The 25584-nt window shown below is 40.6% G+C and overlaps 1 protein-coding gene across 1 annotated transcript in view; it reads right to left on the bottom strand.

Annotated features, from left to right (window-relative positions):
* CFAP47 (cilia and flagella associated protein 47) overlaps positions 1-25584 on the bottom strand; it is a 540470-nt gene that overhangs the window by 107542 nt on the left and 407344 nt on the right. Inside the window, exons 54-57 of the mRNA XM_058712583.1 lie at positions 14548-14723; positions 13819-13926; positions 6853-6961; positions 2977-3081 (exon numbers count right to left, since the gene is read on the bottom strand). Of these exons, the coding sequence (XP_058568566.1) occupies positions 2977-3081; positions 6853-6961; positions 13819-13926; positions 14548-14723 (498 nt within the window). The remainder of the gene's footprint in view (positions 1-2976; positions 3082-6852; positions 6962-13818; positions 13927-14547; positions 14724-25584) is intronic.

The following is a 25584-nucleotide window of genomic DNA, read 5'->3' as shown; positions in this document are numbered from 1 at the left end:
TCACACGTAGCCATTGTTCTTATCTGGGTTTCGTAAGCCGGCAAAGCACTGTTTGAAAATGTTCCCTTTGTGTTCATTTAGAATGAAAGTCTCGAGAGTACAGCAGACTCTGACTCAGTTCTCTGCACTGAATACTTTGCTAATGTTACAGATGAATAAGGAGGTCACTAAATGAAAACCAACACAAAATAACCTAGTTTATAATGTATTAAACTACATAGATGTGTCCAAGCCTAAATTCCAACAAAAGAGGGAAACTTTTAAGACTGTTTCGAACGAGGATAGGTGATGAAGTAAATCCATAAAATGCTGTGTCTGCATAGGAAGGATTAAAAGGAAGTTTTACCTACATATATATTCAGATGACTGCATTACTGTTAGTTAGACATTTTACTAACAACATACAAGTACACTATGTTTTCACTTATGATGTCCTTCCTTGATTACACACAACTGAATGACTGGGATTAAGCATCAGGGTTCAATTACATTAACAACTGTTTTACATAAGTTACTTACTTCTTTTGGCTACTTGATAAAATTCAATCCTGAAGGACAGAAATAAAGTTACTTTAAACCACTGGGAGTGAACCAAACTACAAAAACAAGGAGGCCAATGTCAATGTGTTCATGTTTTGCCATATGGCCTGGAATACTGGAGCTTCTAAATTAAACCATATCCCATATTACTGAACGCTAGCATCCAACAACTGCTCTGGCATTGCTTAAATTATCCCCTTGGGTTCAGGGAGGGGAAACTAAAGAGTATCCAAATGAACATGTGCATTAAAAAATAGTGACATATTTAGCCCATCTTTATCTCTAACTTTTTTGAAAGAAGACACAGCAAACCCTTTAAAGATCCAATTCCCATGTTTCTGAAAGATAATTAGCGGAGGTAAAAGATAGCAAATCTCGCTTACACACTAAGCAGAGCTCAAGGACAATACAGCCTCCTAAGAATTAACAAAGTTTTCATAGACACAGGCTGCAAGAATCACAGATTCATGCTGGGTAATCAAACCAGTCTGACTTTATGTCTTCTTTCATTTTTGCTATTCTGACCTCTAGATACAGCAAGTCACACGATCAAATATGAATGAAATAATGGCAACTATGTGAAAATAAAATTAAAACAACTGAAAACCAAGAAAGAAAATCTAAGAACATCAGTCTGGTCTCTAAGAGAAGGCCTGATTGCCAGGTTTGCAGCCTACTATTGTTGCTCTTATTCTGTTACACTGTAACACAATCTCATTTAGAGACTCTGGTAGCATAAAGTAGTGAAGCCCTAGGCAAAGTAACCTCAGGATTCAAAATGCGCACAAACAACTTTAGAGCGAAGTTAGAGTTTTACAAAGCAGGGGCTCTTTACCTGGCTCCAAACCGGAAATGAATGAAATAAATGATAAACTATAGCCACTTCCTTTAGTTCAACAAGGACAAACGATCAGAAATAGTTCAAATTTATCATATAAGGACTGACATTTGTAGACTTTAGATTAAGCAGCTACTCATTTGTGTGTGCCAGGTCAACTACATAAGAGAGGGATAGAAACCTACATTAGTGTTTCCCTAATGGTTAAAAGTTACTGTGTACTCTTAGAAAAGTAAAACCTTTAACTTTATTTTTAAAAATATCTTCTTTAGATGGCTACATATAAATAATACCATATACCATATTTCCAGAAGTTCATTCAATTAATACTTTCCAAGAAACTGTTTTTGCTGGCTAAGGACGCTGTGTGGATGAATTAGATAAAAGAGGAAGTCCCGAATGATTCAGGGATAAAATGAAAAAGAATGGCAAAGAAAATAAAAAGGAAAGGCAAGAAAAATCTTAACAAGGCAGCACATTGAAAAAGTTGAAGGGGTCTGCATCCGGGAGCTGAAAGGATAAATGAATTATTGATTTAAATCTAACCACAGGTAAATCTTTGGAGATGTGCTACAACTTCGAAGGAGATGCTCAGGGTGACTGAAATCAAGCACCAGTGTAATCTGAGTTACAAAAGTTGTGTTGATTACATACTTGTTTAAGTTCTTTTGTGTTTGATACAGAATTTCACGGGGTGCCTGGTTGGCTCAGTGGGTTAAGAGTCCGAGTTGGGTTCAGGTCATGATCTCATGGTTCACGAGTTCGAGCCCCACGTCGGGCTCTGTGCTGACAGCTCAAAGCCTGAACCCTCCTTCAGAGTCTGTGTCTCCCTCTCTCTCTGCCCCTCCCCCACTTGTTCTCTGTCTCTGTCTCTCAAAAATAAATAAACATTAAAAAAATTAAAAACAAAAGAATTTGACATTCAATTTCTAGGCTAGGATTTTCTAAAGCTGAGATGGAGAACTGGAGAACCGAAAGTAGAGTTGCACTGCTGATGTGTCAGACTCTTTGAATTGATACAATTTCCACCAGAAATGCAAACAACTAAATTGTCCCTAACGATTAAGATGAAGGGGCCAGGCCCACTATGAAGCAATGATTTAAAAGATCTGCCTTGTGGGGTGCCTGGATGGCTCAGTTGGTTAAGTGTCCAGCTCTTGGTTTTGGCTCGGGTCATGATCTCATGGTTTGTGTGTTCAAGCCCTGCATTGGGCTCTTTGCTGAGAGAGAGAGAGAAACACAGCATGAGCGGGGAAGGGACAGACAGAAAGGGAGACACAGAATCTGAAGCAGACTCCAGGATCCAAGCTGTTAGCACAGAGCCCGACGTGGGGCTCCAAGCCACGAACTGTGAGATCATGACCTGAGCCGAAGTTGGACGCTTAAATAACTGAGCCATCCAGGCGCCCCTGAAAGTAGCTTCTTTAGACACCTCCACATGCACAATGTATACTGCATTTCCAAAAGTTCATTTAATTAATAATTTACAATGCACTTGTTTCACTTGCAAAAAATGTGAAATGAATGAATTACATTTACTTATTTATTGATTTTGAAATTTAATTGACTTTACTTGGTCCAAGAATACTTTGTCATACCTGAGCACAGTGGAAGATGATAGAAGCCTGATGACCAGTTCTTCCAAGAGCAGAAGGACAGAAATGAGCAGATACCTCTTTGGTGGAGTGAGGAGGTATGGTCAGCTGTGTAAATTCAGAGAGAAAAAGAAAGAGAAAGAAAAATCGATACTTTTATTTGAGTCAGCACCTTTGCATGCTAGGTATGTGCCAGACTGATATTCACGTGATTAGTGTGTTACCTTGTACACGTTATCCGTTCCCAGTATGCCTGCTTGGGGCATACTGGTATAACAGCCATGGTAAACAGTGTTTAGTGGTGTTTGCACCATGTTCTTCTCCCAGACAATGACCACATGGAGTCACTTGCTCTATACGAGGAAATCAGGATTAGGTTTTAAAGCTGAGTAAGAACCCTGAATAGTAGAAATATTTAAGAACCCATAGCTTATTGATCATCCCGATACATGTTAAACCTCTGGAAACCTAACTTGTAGCTTTGGCGATGTCAAACGAAATGAACTGATTCTAAGCATAGATGTAAGGAAGGCTTCTTTAGTGTACAATGAAGTGTTCCTTTTTGTCCGATCACATTCACATTCCAGGTGTGACCTGTTAGAATAACTTGAGTCTGAACAGTATTAGAATGAGTCACCTCTTTAGAGATTGTGAAAGCCAGCAAGTCCATCACAATATAATAAGGATTTGAGTACCTGGGTAATCAGAATGCTATACCGTGAATAATATAATATCTAACATCAACACTTACAGAATGATAAAATGAGAGGGCACATGTCTGAAAAGTAAGTTTATTTTTTTCACTACCGTATTTTGCCAGATAACTTTTGAAAATGTAAAACTGTAAAATAGCAGTGACATTCAAATCCTTGTAGAAGGTAGTACTTAGTGCTTAATAATAATGTTCTGATCATGACCATGAAATACAAATACAAACACACACTTAATTTTATATTTAGAACAGAGGCAGCTCCTTACTAGATAGATGTATGGTTTATCTACAGCAAATATTTATATCTTAGGTTGGCTCTCCCTCTGACGGTTAATCACTTAAGTTCATGCACACATAGGAATATAAATTAATTTCAATATCAACCTTAGTAAAAAAAATAAGAGGGGCGCCTGGGTGGCTCGGTCGGTTAAGCGTCTGACTTCGGCTCAGGTCACGATCTCCCGGTCCGTGAATTCGAGCCCCGCGTCGGGCTCTGGGCTGACAGCTCAGAGCCCAGAGCCTGTTTCCGATTCTGTGTCTCCCTCTCTCTCTGCCCCTCCCCCGTTCATGCTCTGTCTCTCTCTGTCCCAAAAATAAATAAACGTTAAAAAAAAAATTAAAAAAAAATAAGAAAAGTTGTATTTCATATTTTCGTTCAATTTAACAAATATGAAAAAAGTTCTCTCTCTATATATATACATATATATGTATAATATATATATATATAAAATCATCTATTTCATTGGAAAAATTAACTTGGATTTTAATTCTAGTTCTACCACTTACTGACCACATGGGGTTTTTTTTAGCCTCTCTGGCCTCAGATTCCTCTTCACTAAATATATGTCAGAAGCATGCGGTGAAGATAGAGGTAGTGTATACAACCAAGCAGTAACTCAATAAAATTCCCTCATTTCCACCTGAAATTCACTGAAAAATCCCATGTTACAAGAAGGAAAGATAAACACCACTGGTGGGAATTTATCTGCAGCAAATATACTGGCTTAGTATACTGGGATATAGACAATATATTAAATATAGGACCTTTGTGGAACTTAAAAACATTTAATTACAAACAAGTGTCATCACGATAACTGATGCCAATACCTGAGCTTACACTGGATCTTAATTCAAGAGAGAAAGATAATTGAGGCAGGTGAATAAACTCAAATTTGGACAGAATACTAGATAATGTGGGAGATTAATTACACGATTAAGAAATATAATCTGAAGTATTTAGTGTTGAAATAGCACAATGCCTACAACTTACCTTCAGACTGAACATTAAGAAATGTAAGAGAAAGAGAGAGAGAAAAATATAGCAAGTCATTAATATAAGAACCAAGGTAGAAGGTGTAAGTTTGTGCATTGTATTAGTCTTTCAACTTCTCTATACGTTTGAAAATTTTTATAATATATAGTTGAAGGGAAACAAGTTTTTTATATCATTATTTATCTTGATAATAAGTCCATGCTTACTTATTGAAGCATCTATGAGTAGTCATCAATATTTTAAAATCTTTACTTATGTAAACACGAATTCTATGCAACCAAGCCAAGAATAAAGTTAGATATGTGTGTGGGTGTGTGTCTCCCTTTCTAGTATATAGTTATATGTACTATATGTATTATATAGTATATATATATTATAGTTACCACTAATATGTGCTCTTATTTGTTCTATGATATATAGTAGTATTTTTCTCCTCTATAAATTTATTTTTGAGTTGTTTCCCAGTATTCAAGTTAAGTACATATTCAGGGCTCATGAATATTTATAAGCGTATAAAAGAATGAACATACTAGAAACATGGTTAAAATGTTAAAGGAGACGCCTGGATGGCTTACTCAGTTAAGCATCTGACTCTTGATTTTGGCTCAGGACATGATCTCACAATTCATGAGTTCGAGCCCCGTGTCAGGCTATGTGCTGACAGCATGGAGCCTGCTTGGGATTCTCTCTCTCTCTCTCTCTCTCTCTCTCTCTCTCTCTCTCTCTCTCAAAGTAAACAAATAAACATTTTAAAATGTTAAAGCAGAAGCTATATGCTTCATTATGCAATATACTGCATTTGTTTTCCCCCGGACTAAAGTTTATATTCTTCTGCAAAAACAATGATATAAAAGATATAAGAAGCACCACTTTCTAATGAGAAATTTCAGTTATTTGTAAACTATATCCTGACCACCATATTCTGGCTAATTTATGGAGAATATAGTGTTAAGTAATATAAGCATGTGTGTATAGTTATTCTGAGATTAAACTACATACAATTTTAGCAATACCATACTTAGTGATATCTCATTTGACACACTATGGCAGTTAAGAACTAATTTCATATCGTGGTATTATTAGCCGGTAACCAGTGATTTACAAGAGACAGGTATTAAGATATAAATGAAATCACACAGATTTCTTAATCATTAAACAGCAAAGAGTAAAAGCCTTTACTTAAATACCATATCTACTTAGTAGGGCTTCATGATTTAGTGTGAGATCCTCTGAAGAAAATAATCTATCACAATTATCATTTTGAAGTTTACCTGAAAACACGGTTTTGGTATTCACTGTACATATTTGGTATCATATGTTTGTAAACAAAGATATTGCTGCTAAACCTTTAGATTTTGTTTTGTTACTTATGGGAGGAGAAAAGTGACTGGGGGCCATTGACTGGTTCTAGTCGCTGCTAGGGATCAAGGAATGAGAAAATGGGATAGAGAAAGGAGAGAGGGTAAGAGCTGTTCACACTGTTTACCAGTGGGGGAGGGGAGGTGGGCAGGAACTCAAGAAGGGCTGGAAGGCTGCCTCCTGGGGACCCTGGAAACACAGGACTGCTGAGTCAAAATCATACTACTAGGAAATTATTTCCAAATCTGATTCCTAAAATGGTCAAAAATAAAGCACAACCAGTTTATTTAGAGTTCAGTGATCATGACTATGACTCTAGCATAGAGAATTTTAAAATTTTAGATGGACACGATATTGGGTTTTTTTGATAAATTAAAATTAGGGGGGATATATATGTATATACATTCTATTTTTAAATTTTAAGCACTTAAAACCTTATGAATAAATCAAATGCTAATATTCCATGGTGTCCCAAACTCAGTATTGGAAAATGCTCTAGTAGTGGTAGGTAACTTGGCTTTCCAAATATACTTACCACCGATCCGTGAACATCCAAGACAAAATTTTCAGGATTACTGTTTGTTGCTTGCAATTCTAAGGTTTCGTGTGTGGGATTTACTAAAGAAATCATCTGAGCCATGCACCTGGGAGGAGACACAAAGCCAGTAAACTTGTTCAATGATAATTTTATAAACTTGATGACTATTAATGGGTTGAACTGCATACCCAAAAAAGATATATTTAAGTTCTCACTCCCTCAGAATGTGGGTTCACACTCTCACTCAGAATGTGACCTGATCTGGAAATAGGGTCACTGCAGGTATAATTAGGTAAAATGTGATCATACTGGAGTAGGGTGGCCCTTAATCCACTATGACTGGTGTCCTTATAAGAAGATAATGTGAAGACACATGAGAAAATGGCCATATAGCAATGGAGGTGGAGATTACAGTGATGCGCCCCTACATCAAGGAATACCAAAGATTTCTGGTAAATGCCAGAAGCCACAGATGAAAGAAGGATTCTCTCTTATTGGTTTCAGGGGGAACATGGTCCTGCTGAAAACCCTGAATTCAAATTTCTAGCTTCCAGAACTGTGAGACAATACATTTATGTTGTTTTAATCTACCCAGCGGGTGGTACTTGTTATGACAGGCCTAGAAAACTAACATAATAACTTGTGTGAGTTTCAAGATAAGAATAATCATATATGAACTAATGACATTTTGCTAAATTAGTCCCTGATTTTCTATTTTTGAGACCAAATGTTATTCCACCCTGGCTGGGTATTGGAATATATCCCAGTTTTAGGAGCAATATTTACTCATTATTTTATAACTGTTAAATTCAGCCAAAAAAGTTAACATAGTCTACACATAATAACAAAGAGTAAAAAATTCACAAAGTTCCGTCCATTACATTGAAAAGATCCAGACTAATGATGAGTAAATGCCCTCCCCCCAGAAATGTGGCTGATATTTATGCTAAAAGCAAAGAATAATCAAGAGCGTTCATAATTCTTACCCCACTATCATTTTTAATACCTTTTGATGTATAGCATGAAAATTGTCATCTTGCAAAAATGCAAATCAAACCACACTGGGATACCACCTCAAACCTGTTAGGATGGCTGTTATTAAAAAAAAAATAGTATGGGGGCGCCTGGGTGGCGCAGTCGGTTAAGCGTCCGACTTCAGCCAGGTCACGATCTCGCGGTCCGTGAGTTCGAGCCCCGCGTCAGGCTCTGGGCTGATGGCTCGGAGCCTGGAGCCTGTTTCCGATTCTGTGTCTCCCTCTCTCTCTGCCCCTCCCCCGTTCATGCTCTGTCTCTCTCTGTCCCAAAAAAAAAAAAAAAAAAAAAAAATAGTATGCGTAGGCAAGGATGTAGAGAAAATGGAATAGTGGTCCACTGATGATGGGAATGTAAACTGGTACAGCCACTATGGCAAACAATGGGGAGGGTTCTCAAAAAATTAAAAAATAAAACTACTATATGATCCAAAAATACCACTTTGGACTATATTTCCAAAATAAATTAAATCAGTATCTTAAAAAGATATCTGCATTTCCATGTTAATTGCAGCATTATTCACAATAGCCAAGATATGGAAATAACCTAAATGTTCTTCCACAGAGGAACAGATAAATAAAATGTGATATATACAATGGAATATTATCCAAACATAAAAAAGAAGGAAATCCTGACATTTGTGACAACATGGATGATCCTAGAGGACATTATGCAAAGTGAAATAAGTCAGACAGAGAAAGACGAATGCAGTGTGATCTCATTTATACGTGGAATCTAAAACAGTGAAAAATAGTCTTGTGGGAATTAACATCAATTTCACTGCAAAGATTAATATAACTTGATGACATCTGAAATGGGCAAAGGTGCAAAAAGTAAGAGAGGTGTATGTAGCCTGTGATTGCCAGTGGACCAAGGGGCAAATATGTAAACTAAAGAGGTACTTGATTCATTGTTCATCCAGAAAAATGTTTTCAAAGGAACTGAATCTAATAAACCTTTTTTTAATTGCTAGTTTTCCCAATAATGAGAAATGAAGTTTATAATTATAAATGTGTATACTGAGGATTGGTTTTTTTTTTTTTTTTAGTGCTTATTTATTTTTGAGAGAGAGAGAGACAGAGTGCGAGCAGGAGAGGGGCAGAGAGGGGGAGACAGAGAATCCCCAAAGCAGGTTCCAGGCTCTGAGCTGTCAGCACAGAGCCCAACGCGAGGCTCGAACTCAGGAACTGTGAGATCATGACTTGAACTGAAGTCGGACACTTAACCGACTGAGTCACCCAGGCACCCCAATATACTGAGGATTGTTGATGCACATATTATTTAGGGACAGAATTAAATTTCTTGAGTTAAAACGTTGTTATAGTTTTTCCTTGGGTTCCATATTCCTCATAATAAAATATTTTGTTATCAAGATGGTTTCAAACTTGTTAATACAGAATAACAAGGGAAAACTAAAATAATATTACCTGTCAAATCAATGAAAAACAAGAAGGTAATTTTCTTAAATGCTGATTTATTTATTTTTGAGTGAGAGTGTGAGTGGGGAAGGGGCAGAGACAGAGGAAGACAGAGAATCTCAAGCAGGCTCCATGCTGTCAGCAGAGAGCCTGATGCAGGACTCAAGCTCATGAACTTTGAGATCATGACGTGAGCCAAAACCAAGCCAGATGCTTAAGTGACTGAGCCACCAGGTGCCCCAACGAGAAGGTAATTTTAATGTGAACCAAGTGGTAGCACCTTAAAAACCATTTCCAGAATGAAGTGTACATGTGAACTCTGCATTATTTTTTTGACTTCTTATGAGTCTTAACCTCTTTTAAAATAAAAAGACACTTAAAAAAAAAAAGTGCCAAATGCTGGGGATGAGAAACTATTGTGAACCACGGAGAAGAATGAACTTTCTATAAAATAATAAAACAAAAAATGCCTCCAATATGTAAAGGTTCCTGAGGTGACTAAATTCAATTAATTTCATTAATTTAATTCTGCAAATTAATTAGTAAGTGATCACTACCTGTCATTCTGAAATTCATTAATAATCATCTGTAAGGCAAACAATAAATTAAAGCTTTCTCTGACTTATAAGTGCAGAGTCCTGGGGCGCCTGGGTGGACCAGTGGGTTAAGCCTCAGACTCTTGGTTTTGGACGGCCTTCAGCTCAGGTCCCAATTTCAGGTCATGATTTCATGGTTCACCCACGTTGGGCTCTGTGCTGACAGCGTGGATGGAGCCTGTTTCAGATTCTCTGTCTCCCTCTCTCTCTGCCCCTCACCCCCTCAAAATAAATAAAGATTAAAAAAATTTTCAAAATAGAAGTGCAGAGTCATACTAACTCCACTCATCTTTGCTTACACTTGATACAAACCTAGGAACTACATAGTGTATCTCCAATATGAATATTTCCACTGCACTGGAGGCTTTTTAGCAAACTTCATGCTCATCATTCAGATATTTAACAGAAGTCTCTAATTTACAGGTCCCAAACTGAGCTCTTGTTACCTACCCTCACACCAGCTCTTCTTATAGTCTCCTCTATCTCAGTTAATGTCACATCTTTAGTTCCAGTTGGTCAGGTCAAAACCTTTAGTGTCATCCATGCCCTGCTGTTTTCCTTATGCCTCAAATAGTAGTAATTAGCTCCAATTTAAAAAATAACCCATAACTGAACACTTCTCTCCACATTCACTGGTAATACTCTGGCCCAAGCCGCTATCACCTTGGTCCTGAATTAGTGTAATGACCTCCTAACTGATATTCCTCTCACATCACATACAGATATCAATTCCAGGTAGATTGTACATATAAATATAAGAGGTCGAGACAATATATTTTTCTAGAAAGAACAGTGAAGTTCTTAATGACATTGGAGTATGGAAGAACAGGAGAAAACAAAAAGGTAGAGAAACGACATTAAAATTAAGAATTTAATTTTGTTAAAAGACTCTATTAAGGGACTGAAAGGGAAACTCACAAGACAAGAAGGAATATTTGCAACATATATAACCCACAAAGGTTTGTATCTAATATATATAAAGACTTATAAAGATATAAAGGAAAATACAAACTAACAGAAAAATGGTGAAGGGACATGAACAGGCACTTCAAAAAAGCCTATATCAAAATGGTCAATAAATACATGGCAGATACTCAACCTCATTAGTCATGAAGGAAATGTAAATGAAAGGTATATTGATGAGCCACTTTATACACATCAGAATGGTCAAAATTAGTCTTACCATACCCACGTACTTGAGAATGTGAAGCAATTACAATTCATGTACGGCCGGTGGGAGTGTAAATAAATACAACCAATTCTGAACTCTGTCATTAACCACTACATTAAAGTGATATTGCATTCCTATGTTTGTACCCAAGAAAAATGGGCATAAATATGCAACAAAAGCATATACAATGTTACATACAACACGTTTCATAATATACCAAACCGGGGGAAAAAAACACAAAAGTCTATTAACAATAAGAAGGATTTTTTTTTTTGCAGGAACAAAAATAAATGAAGAATCATACATAGAACAACATGAATGGGTCAATAAGTCCTGAATATCATTCAAATATGAGTGAAACAAGCATCAGAGGAAGTTTTGAATAGGAAAAAAGGAGTACATAATTTATAATTAAAGAAAAAGACCATGACCTCTTAAAATGACCATTCATATCTCAACTATATCACAAAAAATATTACCAACACGAAATAGGAACAGAACATTATAATAAAAAAAACCCGCATAAATCAAACATCCAAACAACAACAAAAATGGTCTTGGATGTTGACAGCTGACCTGAAAATTCAACAGAAAGATTGGAAGATAAATTCAAATAAATCTAACTTAATACAAAAGCACAAATGTTGGTAAAAAAGGCCAAAATATAAGAAAATTAAAATAGCCCCCAAGTTCTAAAACTAAAACATGGCTGTTTTAGGAAGAGACAAAATAGAGAGCATAATTTGAGACTTCCAGAAACTGAAAATCATGTGTTTCCATATTGAAAGGAACCCCAACCACCTAGAAAAATGTATGAAAATAGAGCCACGCCAATTTATAGCATTAAAACATTTTTTTTTTAAATTTTTTTTTTTCAACGTTTTTTATTTATTTTTTTGGGACAGAGAGAGACAGAGCATGAACGGGGGAGGGGCAGAGAGAGAGGGAGACACAGAATCGGAAACAGGCTCCAGGCTCCGAGCCATCAGAGCCCCAGAGCCTGACGCGGGGCTCGAACTCACGGACCGTGAGATCGTGACCTGGCTGAAGTCGGACGCTTAACCGACTGCGCCATCCAGGTGCCCCAAAACATTTTAAAGACACTGAGTACAATTAATGGCCAGACAAACTTCCAAAGAGGATAAGGATCCATAATAAGGCTGGCTCACAAAATAGTTATTATCAAACATGTTTTAATAATATGTAATTTTCAATTATACACAGTACAACTTGGATCAAAAGAAATATGCTTTAGAAAACCATGTACAAAAGTAACAAGAACTTAAAAAGAAAGAGAAAAGGTGAGCACCTTTTAGTGGAATGAAAAAAAACCCCACATGATTGTAAAACTGGTTGAGCTAAACGTTTTCACATAAGTGTATTCGATTTGTTATATACACATATGGTTTTCATACATTAATATATTTTTAAAACGAGAAAAAATATACAACTAGAAAGACATTTGTTAATAACTTGAAGTAGACACTGCTGCTGCCCTACCCAGTTCCCCTAGAAGATCTTCACCAGTTCTCTAGCCCCAGACTCCAACCTCTATATGTCGCTGTTCGTCTTCCATCTGAGACCTTCAGATGATTCCCTTGGGCCCTGCTGTCTCCTCAAGTATACAGATAGTAGAAGTGCCTGGGAGTTTATACCTCTTCCCAAGGAAGCCTATAGTGACTAGTTTGGGGAGTTCAAAAGCTCAGCATCTTGGCATCAGGACAAACTCTGAGATGTCATTTATGCTCCAGAGCTGTCTGCAGGATCAGATAAAGTCTGGGACTGTACCTGCAATCACGAGCTTGCTTACTTCCTCCCTTTTCTTATCCTGCTTCCCATATTCTCTTACTGATTTTTCTCACTGAGATCACTTCCTCAACAAATCACTTGCTACAGATTTATTTGGCTAACAGATCTGGCACTGGGAGAAATCAACATTCTTCTGGTGTACTAAGGGAGAGAAATTAACAAACAGGTACTGATTTGCCCACTAGTGTGCATGCTCTTTAAAGGTAGGAATAGTGACTTGGTTACCCCTATGTACCAGCATTGAAACTGGTGCCAGACACGTAATAGGAACTCAACTATGTAAATATAAATGGTCATATCTCAAGGGCACGCACTATTAGCCAAGTGACCAAGTATTCTCCACTGCCCACTACTTACCCTCTGCTTTGCTTTGACCAAACTTCAGTCGGCCTTCTATCTTTCCCAAGGGCCCCTGAGCTCTGCTTTCCCAAGCCTGAGCAAGCACAAAAAAAGTGCAACATGCCTCCTTTCTCTGCTTCTCCTGGGAATTGGCTTACCACAGCATTGCTCCCTTTCCTATCTGTCCCCACCAGTCATTTTCCTTTCTATGTCCAGTTTTCCCTCCAAAGACTCTGCTTAACTCTTCTTGTCCCACCTTTACCTTTTACTGTTTGATTGTGAGATGCTTGCAGATTTCTGAGATCAGCATTCTCCAACTATTTCAATAGTTCCTTTCTTTCCCTTGCAATAATCATTTTGAATAAAGGCCTCTCTATACTAAGCCCTGATTTGTTTTTCTTTCACATAAGGGGTAGTGATTTGTTTTTCTTTCTTTCCATGGGGTAGTTTCAATATCAAACCTTCCCTGGAAAAGAAAATCAATAACTGAAAATATATTTATGTCTTATCAAAAAAGATCAAGTGGATTATAACAATATTATTTTAGAAAAACTTTTTTCTTTACATGAAATAATTTTATCTATTAAATGGAACTTACTTGCCAAGGTCACATTGTACTTCTGGTATTGTGGTTGGTTTTGGTAATTCAGTAGTTAATCTCAGTAAATACCAAAACTCCAGAGCCACATTAGGTTGAAAAACAATGCTGGTGGAGAAAAACACACAAAACCTTGTCAGTGACTTTAGTTTGTGTCATAAACCTGGCAGACAAAAATCCTAAATAGGTGGTTTCAAGTACAATATTTGACAACTGTTCTGTGACAAATTCTACTCTTGTTGTAGATATATTAAAAAATTTTCATTTTTGGTGAGAAAATCACTTTATTATTCAGAAAAACAGTATCATCATTAATATCTGTTTAATAAATGCCTGTTGAATGAATGAAAAATGTTTAATGAACTCAAATGTCTTGCAAGAGCTATAACAAGCGAAGTCCTGCTTTCTGTGATTAAAGCCAACTTAGTTTGTTGAATAGAACGCATGCATATTTTCATGCGAAGGCTACCAAGTGACATGCAACTCTGGAGAGCTTCCCTTATAGTCTGCGTGTGCTCACCTTCGGGGGAAACAGAGACAGAACCTGTGACTGTCTACAAGTAGAACCAGAAAAAAAACTAACTAAATAAAAAAATCAATAAAACCGGGCCGGCATCTCAGCTCTGTCATCTTTTATATGAGGAGACTTGAACAAGTCACTTAAAATAATTTTGAAGGCTTAATTTCAGAGGATCGACAATAAAATATAACGCTACACTCCCACCATACCTTTCATCTCTACAGCCCGGAGTTGCTGGCGAATACCGTGCCACATACTTAGTACATTCTAGTGGATACAGCTGAAGTTTCTTGAGTCCATTAAGAGCAGCATTTGATAACTGCACATCTAAGTGAATAATTCTCTTTTTTGGATTAGAGAGAGGTATTTCAATGCAAATGCTCTCCTAGAATTACAGAACAAATATATAATCAGCTCTTAGTGTCAGCACTGAATTAGTATTCTACAAAAGCAAATGTAAAGAAAACTTTCACACAACAAAAGGCCATTTGTTTCATTTTTCTGCTTGATCTACTATTGAATATATCTCACCTTTAATCTCTTATATGTTTTCCTTGACTAGTTTTGGCAAATGGTAACATTATTATTATTTTTTCAACAACAAATACTCCAAGACATCCATCTAGCTAAATGCTCAGGAAAGTGTAAAATTACTTCTAAAATACAGTTTTCTTCAATACCATTATTACCATGAGGTCCATTTGTCAATGTTTCCCCTAGCTGTGGTACTCAAACTTTAGCATGCATAAGAATCCTCTGCAGAGGTTGCTAAAACATAGATAACTGGTCCCCTACCCCAAAGATTCTGATTCAGTAGCTCTGGCATGGGGCCTGAAAATACATCTTATCTTTTCTTTTCTTTTCTTTTCTTTTCTTTTCTTTTCTTTTCTTTTCTTTTCTTTTCTTTTCTTTTCTTTTCTTTTCCTTTCTTTTCTTTTTTTTTCTTTTCCTTTCTTTCTTTCTTTCTTTTTTTCTTTGAGAGAGAGACCGAATCATAAGCAGCCTCCAGGCTCAGCATGGAGCCCCACACAGAGCTGGATCTCACGACTGAGATCATGGCTTGAGCCGAAATCAAAAGTTGGACACTTAACTAACTGAGCCACCCAGGCGCTCCCCCACCTCTTTTTAGAAAGAGAGAAAAAATGTATTTGTTTTTTTGAAAACTTTTTAAAGTTTATTTTTGAGAGGGCGGGGGAGGGGCAGAGAGAGAGGGAGACAGAATCCAAAGCAGGCTCCAGGCTGTGAACTGTCAGCACAGAGCCCAACATGGGGCTCGAACTCATGAACTGAGGGATCGTGACCGGAGCCAAAGTCAGATGCTCAAGCGACTTAGCCACCCAGGTGCCCAGAAAATATGTATTTCCAAAAAGTCCTATTGATTCAGAGGATATAATCTGTAACATCAGCATTGAGTACTAGGGAAAATCTGAACTAAGAAGACAAATTATGCTGATAATACAAACTATCTTCTTGTTTAGATTCCTTCCTTCTATTTTGGTTTTTCCTGTCCTGCCCCCTAGCTACATCTACTCAGCCCTGGAAGGCACTCTTTACGTTCCAAGTTCTTGATCCCCATGCTGGACTTTTCTGGCTAATGACTTATATTTCATCCCATTACAGGTGTGATCTCCATGACATTAAAGACCATTAATTGAAACAAAAGTGTTAAAGGTGATTAGCAGGCAGGACATATCTCAATCTTAAGCAAAGACCAGTTGTCTAAAATGCCTTACCCTAATGAAATAGAGAATGTTGGACATTTCATTCATAATTCAAAGCGTGGTAATGGATGTACTTTAGGACTTGGAGGTATTTTGAAACTTATCAAATTAAAGGAGTGACAAAAACAACCTTGATGTTAAGCTGGTAGGTACAGGTGGTGATGGGGAGAGAGTTATTCACAAAACATATCTTTAAGATAGACATTACAGCTTCATCCAAGGAATGAACATTTGCTTGATTACCGATATATAAATAAATGAGTGGATAAATGTAACATTTGGGGGAATAGAAATAGCATTTAGTATGGTGAACAACATCTGGTAAGGAAAGATGAAAAACAAGAATATATACAAATTTACAACTGAATTGGGATATCATTTAAAAAAAATTTTTTTTAACATTTATTCATTTTTGAGAGATAGAGAGAGACAGAGCATGAGCAGGGGAGGAGCAGAGAGAGAGGGAGACACAGAATCCAAAGCAGGCTGCAGCCTCCAAGCTGTCAGCACACAGCCCGATGTGGGGCTCAAACCCATGAACTGCAAGATCATGACCTGAGCCCAAGTCAGACACTTAACTGACTGAGCCACACAGGCGCCCCATGGGATATCATTTATTACAAATCAGATTTAATTATAAATGCAATGGAAAATGGCCACTGCCAATAGTTTCAGAAGATATTAGAATCATGGATTCCTAAAATATATGGGCATTTAAATTGCTATATTAAAATAATCAATGTTCATAATCATAAAGAAGGAAAAGTAAAAATATAAAATGCAAAAAACCCAATAATGACATTATGTCACAAAGTTTATAATTTCATGAGACTGTTATAGAATTTAGCCTTCTAGGAAGTTTCTAAGGGTCAAACAGATCAACAACTAAACCATATGACCAGGATAACAAATACCAACAACCATATATTGGCCTAGAAATTTTGCCCAGGTCTTTAGACAGAAAACTAAAATGAGACAACGTTGGACTAGACATTTGTCCTGGTCTATTACTCAGATATTTCTTAGAGATGATCGGTGTCAGTCTATAGTAATGCCATAGCTTCTTCTTCATAAAAGTAAAAAGTGATTTTCAAAATGTTTTCACCACAATCTCAAGGAATTAATTTTACATCACAACCCGGCCCACATACACGTACCACTGAAAAAAAAGATTCGCAAAACATTCCTTACTTTTCCCACACATAACATTTTCTGATACTTTCTATTTTCTTTTATTCTATTTCTTTATTTTGTAATTTTTAAAATTTTTTAATTAAAAAAAATTTAATGTTTAATTTTGAGGGAAAAAGAGAGCATGAGCAGGGGAGGGGCAGAGAGAGAAGGAGACAAAGAATCTCAAACAGGCTTCAGGCTCTGAGCTGTCAGCACAGAGCCTAATGTGGGGCTCAAACCCACAGACCGTGAGATCATGACCTGAGCTGAAGTCAGGCACTTAACGACTGAGCTACCCAGGTGCCCCCTACTCTATTCTATTTCTTAAAAAAAGAAATAATAATAATAATAATGCTCATTTTGACCCACTCATGTTTTGAGATCTATACAATGAAAACTCTGGTCTAAAGACGAATGAAGTACTGGAATACCAAATTGTTTCATGTCTTATCACATATAAACTTTGAGCTCAAAGTAAAACAAAACCACTTTCAATCTAGTGTGATCTCTGTGAACTACAAGCCATATAACAGAAGCATGCCCTAGTGTTACAAATGTGTTAGGACCTTCTGCACTTGGCCAAATCTCAAGAGATGAAAATGAGGATGCAGCTCTGGGGCATTTGTGTAACAGTTCCTCTTTGATACGTCCATGGCTGAGAAGAAAAGCTGGTAAAAGCAAGATAAGAGGTACCAGCCAGATGTCCAAGGCCGGATACTCCCCTTGCATGCTCTTGGCTTCTGTAACCTTGTTTGCCTCCTGCCTCCACTAACTACCCAAGTAGCACCACTGATAAACGCCCCCTCCCCTTTTTCTTTTTTCTCTTGGACCCCCTCCCATCCCATCCCAGCCATAAAAGGAGGCCAGCCAATGCCAAGGTTCGGGACTCAGTCTTTGGAGGTGACTCCACTGGGCCGGCACCGGTGCACAGTCTTTCCTGATTCCCCGAGTGCGTGTGGCTTGTCTCTTCCTGGGCGTGGTGTACTTGCTGTAACATTTTGGAGCATTGGCCGGGAAGCCAACAGCTGCACTAGCCCCCTGAGCCACCGTTGTCGGTGGCCAGCAGACAGGCCACTCTTCGAGGGCCCCTGTGACAGAAAAGAAGGCGCACCGCTGGTGACTTCACTGGACTCTGACCCTTGCTGGGCTGGCCATAGTCCGCCCCCACTGCACTCGGATGGACTCCAGGGGGAATCAGAAAATTCTGCCAGGATGGGACATCGGACCTGGTAAGTGTCCCCAGGCACCCAGGACCGAATTCAGGCCCGGCCTAGAGGCAGAAGGGGAGCTTGATGACCTCCCAGGTGACACAGTCTCTGCATAGCACAGGGAAGTCCTGGGTGGAAGTCTGCAATCTGTTTGAATGTGTGCGTGAGTGCCCGTGCTCCACGGTCTCAGCTACGGAGCCTGAGTGGGTCCTACCCTGCAATTCCGCGATGACCTCATACAGTTCAAGGCAGAATCAGGTTCGCAGAGGCCTCATCCGAGTCAGGGGTTTATACTAACCTGCCAATGCTAAGAGGCATCTAAATCCCCATGAGGGGAGCGGCCAGGCAGACGAAGTGACATCTTCCCTTGTGTTTGTCCTGCAACACCGTACATTGGGAAGGATTTATCTAGAATACCAGGATGGGGGAAAATTCCTCAAAACCAACTGTTTTGGAATGTATGATTAAGAATTTTAAAAAGGGATTTTCAGGTGACTATGGGGTCAAATTGACCCCCAGGAAGTTACACACTCTCTGTGAATTAGAATGGCCCATGTCTGGTGTAGGTTGGTCCCCTGCAGGCACCTGAGATGTCCCCACAATCTGAGCTGTCTATAAAGTAGTTAGTGGAGACCTTGGCCACCCAGATCAATTCCTATATATGGATCAGTGGCTGGAAATAGCCCAAGTCAAGCCTACTTGGGTCTGGGTTGATGTTAATAGTAAGGGACAATGTAGGGTCTTAGTGGCACAGGCCAAGAAGAAGACCTCATAGCAGAAAATTCTGCCCTCCATCCTCCAGGAAAATTCAGAAGTCCCTCCATTTCCACCACCATATGCCCCCAGCACCCCATCAATCAAGGGAGGGGAACCTCCCCTGCCTGATAATCCACCCCCATCGGTCTCGGCTCTGCCAGCAGTCAGACCACCCCAACCAGGGACACCTCAACTGGTAGGAAGATGCCTTAGGTCCGTAGCTCAAGGTCCAAAGCCCCCAATGGCAATGCAGATGGCATTGTGGGAGACTAGGGGCCGCCAGAGAATACGCCCCAATGGGACCCTACAATAGGGGGGATTGTTTTTCTACTACCAACCGTTCTCTACTACTGACTTCCTCAGTTGGAAATACCACACGCCGCCCTACTCTGAGAAGCCACAGGTGATGACAGATCTCCTAGAATCCATAATCCAGACTCACCGCCCTGCTTGGGTCAGCTGCAAACAGCTTCTTCTTACCCTTTTCAACATGGAAAAACACTGACAAATTGTCCCCAAAGCCAGAAAATGGCTCCAGATTCAGGTACCAGATGGGAATCTAGATATTGAGGCTTGGGTATGGGAGGCTATGCCCGAAGAAGAGCCCCACTGGGACCCCAACACAGAAATGGGAAGGGCCAGACTAGAAAAATACTGACTCACCTTCCTCCAGGGAATAAAACCAGGGGCCAAAAAGCCCACCAACATGGCAAAGGTATCTGAGGTCTTACAAAAGCCAGAAGAGAATCTGGCTGATTTCTATGAAAGATTATGTGAAGCCTTCAGAGTTTACACTCCATTTGACCCAGAAGCCCCTGAAAATCAGTGCATGGTCAATGCTGCCTTTGTGGGACAGGCCCAAGGTGACATTAGACAGAAGCTCCAAAAATTGGAAGGATTTGATGGAAAAAATGCCACAAAATTATTGGAAATCGCCAACAAGGTTTTTGTAAAGTAGGATCAAGCTGCCAGAAAGGAGGCAGACCGAAGAATGAAACAAAAGGCAGCTCTCCTGGCCGCCGCCTTGAGGTGACCACCCCCTCCGGAAGTGGGGGTGGTGGTTTTTTCCCCCACGGAAACCACGAGGGATGCAAGAACAAAGAAGGGCGCCACTGGGATGGGATCAATGTGCCAACTGCAAAGAATTTGGACACTGGAAAAATGAACGCCCCAAATGCCAAAAAGGGAGACCAAACACTTCTGCTCCACCCAGCCACTACCAGCCAGGACCACCTGAGGCTGACCTGAATGGACTGGCAGGAGTGGACTCTGATAAGGAAAGACCAGGTTCTATCCAACTAGGCCCCTATGAGCCCATGGTCAAAATGAAGGTGAGGGCCAAACAATAGACTTCATGGTGGACACTGGGGCCGAACGCTCTGTGGTGACATGCAAGGTGGCACCTCTGTTGGGTCGAGAAGTCACCATCGTAGGAGCACAGAGGTGTAAACCCAAAGGCCATGTTGTGGTCTGCGACAATGCCAGCTGGGGCGTCACCAAGTAGTGCATGAATTCCTGTACCTACCTGACTGCCTGGTCTCACTGTTAGGTAGAGACCTCTTAGCCAAGTTGGGTGAAGATAACCTTCTCCTCAAACAGACAGACACAATTGCGCCTAAAAGAAAAGGCCCAACCCATGATTTTGTCCCTGACGATTTAATGGGAAGAAAAATGGAAATTATATACTTACCCTCCCGGGGAGCCAACTGTGGTCCCCGAGCTAGAAGCTGAATTCCTTTCAGTTTGGGCAGAAGGAAACCCCCCCTGGTCTGGCAAAAAACCATCCCCCCTATATTAATTGACCTAAAGCCTGGGGCTGAACCTGTCAAAATACACCAATATATGATCCCACAGGAGGCACGCCTAGGGATCCAGACACACTTGGAAAGGCTACTCAAATGGGGACTTCTAAAACGATGTCAGTCCCCATGGAATATTCCCCTGCTGCCCGTGAAAAAGCCTGGGACAAATGATTACTGCCGTGTACAAGACCTGAGAGCCATTACTGAAGCAGCCTTCATGTTGCATTCAGCATTGCCTAACCCATACACTCTACTAAAACTCATACCCTCTGAAGCAGAATGGTTCACATGCCTAGATTTAAAGGACACCTTCTTCTGTCTCCAGCTAGAGCCTAACAGCCAACCCCTATTTGCTTTTGAGTGGGAAAACCCTACCACATGGGCAAAGGAACAATTCACTTGGACTAGACTGCCACAAGGATTCAAAAATTCACCAACCTTAATCAGTGGGGCACTAGCATCTGATTTAGCCAGGTTTCCAAGATGGAACCTAGCATGTGCCCTCTTCCAGTATATGGACAGTCTCTTGCTAGCCAGTTCCAAGCAGACCCAGTGCTGGGAGGGAACCAGAGCCCTACTCAGGCTATTAGCAGAGGCGGGATACCAGGTGTCAAAGAAAAAGGCACAGATCTGCCAAGAGGAAGTTCAATATTTGGGCTTCAAAATTACCCAAGGCAAACAGGTGCTGGGAGCCAAAAGGAAACAGGCAGTCTGTGCCATTCCAGTTCCCACTACCTGCTGGCAGATCCAAGAGTTACTGGGAGCAGCAGGATTCTGTCCAATATGGATCCCAGGGTTCTCAGAGTTGGCCAGACCTCTATACAAAGCACTAAAGGGGGAAGAGAGAGCACCCCTTTTCTGGGGCCCTAATCAAGAAAAGGCATTCAAAAGTATAAAAAAACTCACAGAGGCACTGCTCTTGGGACTCCCAGATATATCATGAGATTTCAACCTGTTCATACATGAGAAGAATGGGGTGACTCTGGGGGTTCTCACCCAGGAATGTGGGCCTTGGCAAAGACCAGTGGCATACCTTTCAAAGCAGATTAACTCAGTTGTGGCAGGATGGCCACCCTGTCTGAGGACCCTGGCAGCCACCACACTTTTAACCAAGAAAGCAGACAAACACGTTGGGGCAAAACCTAAACCTTAAGGTTCCCCATTCTGTCATTGCCTTGATGGATGTCAGAGGGCAACACTGGGTAACGCATGCTCGGATGATACACTATGAGGGACTGCTACGTGAGAACCCATGAATAAGATTGGAAGCCATAAAAACTCTAAGCCCTGCCGCTTTCTTGCCTGTAGCGGCAGGGCCCTCAGAGCATGATTGTCTAGAAGTACTTGATGAAGTCTCTTCTAGCTGACCAGACCTATCAGACAGGCCCTTACAAAATTCTGACTTCATCCTGTATACCAACGGTAACAGCTTCATGAATGAAGGCAAAAGACATAGTGGTTTTGCAATAGTCTCTGATTTTGAGGTCATAGAAGCAAAGGCCCTTCCATAGGACCACAATGGTCAGCCCAAAGAGCAGAACTGTGGGCCCTAATAAGAGCACTGGAACTCAGTAAAGACAAACAGGCCAACATATACACTGACTTGAGCTATGCCTTTGCCACTCTACATGTACAAGGGGCTCTATACAAGGAGAGAGGACTTGTGAGCGCATGAGGAAGAGAAATTAAAAATCGGGAAGAAATCCTAAAACTATTAAGGGCAGTCTGGGATCCGAGGGAGGTAGCAGTCATCCACTGCAAGGGACACCAAAGAGGAAAGGACTCAGTGTCAGAAGGTAACCGATGAGCTGACATCACAGCTAAACAAGCAGCGGGAAAACAGACAACACCCTCAAAAATCATGCTGGCCCTGGAACTGCCAACTTCCCCAAAGTACACAATCCAAGAAACAAAACAGGCACAGCACAGCAGAAAAAGGAGGCCAGACAGAAGACGGATGGTGGGTACTTCCAGACCAAAGAGTCTATGTACGGGAGCAGCTAGCCCACCAGGGGGGGTTCTCCAACAGCATGAGCTCACCCACCTAGGAAAAACTGCCCTTGAAACCTTATTAGCCGTTACTCTGTAATTGCTCAACTCCCATCCCTCTGTGCCTCTCTCAACACTGCCTCCTCCGTGCTCAAAATAATGCCAAACAAGGCCCCACTGGGCCTTTGGGAATCCAACACTGTGGTCACGCATGCTTCGGCATGCTTCAAAGGTTTAGAGGTAGATTTTACCGAAATGAGACTCAGTAAGGATACAAATATCTTTTAGTAATCATCTGCACATTTTTGGGCTGAGTTGAAGCCTATCCCACACGCACCGAAAAGGCAAGAGAAATAACCAAGGCCTTGCTAAGTGATCTCATTCCCAGATATGGAATGCAATTAACCATAGGCCCAGCTTTTGTGGCCAAGGTGGTGTAACAAGTAGCCAAAACCCTAGGTATCCAATGGAACGTACACACAGCCTACCGGACCCAGAGTTCAGGGAAAGTGGAATGTATGAACCGGACCCTTACATCAGCCATGGCAAAACTATGTCAGGAAACTAACTTGCCCTGGACAGATATACTACCCCTAGCTCTTCTCTGAATATGCTGTACACCCCAGGCAAAAATAGGATTCTCCCCATTTGAGATCCTATATGGAAGACTCCCTCCACTAGTCAAATTCAAGGGGGACCTGACAGAGCTAGGGAATTTAGAAACACAAAAACAACTCCAAGGACTAGGGAAAACTGTACTTGAGATACATTAGATGGGTGAGAGACAGGATACTTATTTCCCTAGGAATAAGTGTATACCCCCACAAACCTGGGGATCAGGTTTGGATAAAAGACTAGAAAAAGGAACCACTTAAACCTACATGGAAGGGACCTTATTTAGTTGTGCTAACTATGCCCACAGCTCTCCAGGTTGCAGGGCTTATTGCCTGGATCCACCATTCTCAAGTAAAGGCTTCACCACCTGTCACCTGACAACCACTTGAAATGGAAAGTAACTGCTAACCAGAACAATGCTCTACTGATCACCCTTAAGAAGATAGCAACCGAAAAGCAGCCTGCAGCCAACACCTGAGAACTCTCTGTAACCAGAAGCTTGAGGAAATCACCAAGCAACTTAAATAAACTATAACAAATCATTTTCTCTCAGATTTCATCGTCATCCCCTACCTATTTCTCTTTGCATACTTGTTGCCATACTCTTTGCTGTAGGGCTGACCCAAGTTACTCCCGCAGACTGGCGCCTCAGTCACAAACTCTTGTTAGCCTTCCTCTACTTACTAGTGTCAGGATGCCTTATTCTCTTTAGATGTATATTATCTGAGTTCTGATTGATGTCTTCCTCTGCATGTTGTTCTCTGCCTTTATAACCGTCTCCTACCCCAAGATGGGATCGCCCTATCTCCTGTCCCTGCTACACATACTCCTGTTCCTAACTGTTCAAGAGGAGTCTTCTCACTCCCACCATGCAAATGCATGAGTTATCATTTGCCCTTGTCCCCTAAAGGCACAAAGAGTCACTCTATGCTTCTAACCGTTGAACCCCATCTACTGTCTTCATGAGGGACAAACATCGGGGTTGCACTGCCTGCTACCCCACTCGGCCTCCTAAAGAGGCCATTTCTCCCCATGTGCCCTTCCCGACTCTTGCTCCAACCCCTCCCCCCTGTGTCAATTCCTGCTCCTCCAGTCTGCAGAGATAAAATGACACTACCACCATGCCCCTGTGCCACTGTGTACCCCCGCATGCCGAATAGATATTATGATACCAAGGGGGTCACCCCCCGTACCAGAAATGGAAAGCTTATTGGATGGGAAAAATTTAAAAAAACACACACGCACTATTGGGGACTGCCTGATCCAACCTGCCCTGATGTACCCCATGACTGCTGGGTCACTTCTGTCCTAACCCTTCAACCCCCGACTGAACATAAATCAGACCAACTTGTCTTAGATCCCCATCTAGATCAAATGTTAAACACTACACATCGCCTCCTCAATGATACCAATCCCAGCCTAGCCAAGCCTGTTGGCTCCGCTTGTCCACAGGAACCCCCCATTACACAGCTACTCTGACAACACAGGCAACTGTAAATGTTACCCTGTTAACTAAAGACCCACACCCCCACATGGTGAGGCCTGTACTAACAGGAGTCGAACTGTCCCAAACAGCTCCCAGGTGCCTGACAAACAAAATTGGAAAAGAGCCAGTTGGCAATCTGACCATTGGCAAATGCAACCAGACTCTTGACTGTCAGAAATTCAGTCATCTTCCTATAACCCAACCCTGGTGTCGACCCCTACCAGGGCTTCTCTTTGTATGTGGGTCGGATGCCTACCTGTGTCTACCAGCCAATTGGATGGGCATCTGCACCCCAGCCTTCATCACTCCTCAGATAAATATTGTACCCAACAACCAGTTTCTTATAGTACTCTTCGCAGCATACACTCAGTCCAGAAGAACCATTCAAGTCATACGGCTGCTAATTGCCTTAGGAATAACGGCAGAGGTGGGCACTGGAATAGGAGGAATAATCTCCTCAACCACTTATTATCATGAATTATCCAAGGACCTAACA

This window comes from Neofelis nebulosa, chromosome X (assembly GCF_028018385.1).
Source record: "Neofelis nebulosa isolate mNeoNeb1 chromosome X, mNeoNeb1.pri, whole genome shotgun sequence".
NCBI classification, from domain to species: Eukaryota; Metazoa; Chordata; class Mammalia; order Carnivora; family Felidae; genus Neofelis; species Neofelis nebulosa.
Note: the sequence above shows the minus strand (reverse complement) of the source record. Positions and strands in the feature narration are given on the sequence as shown.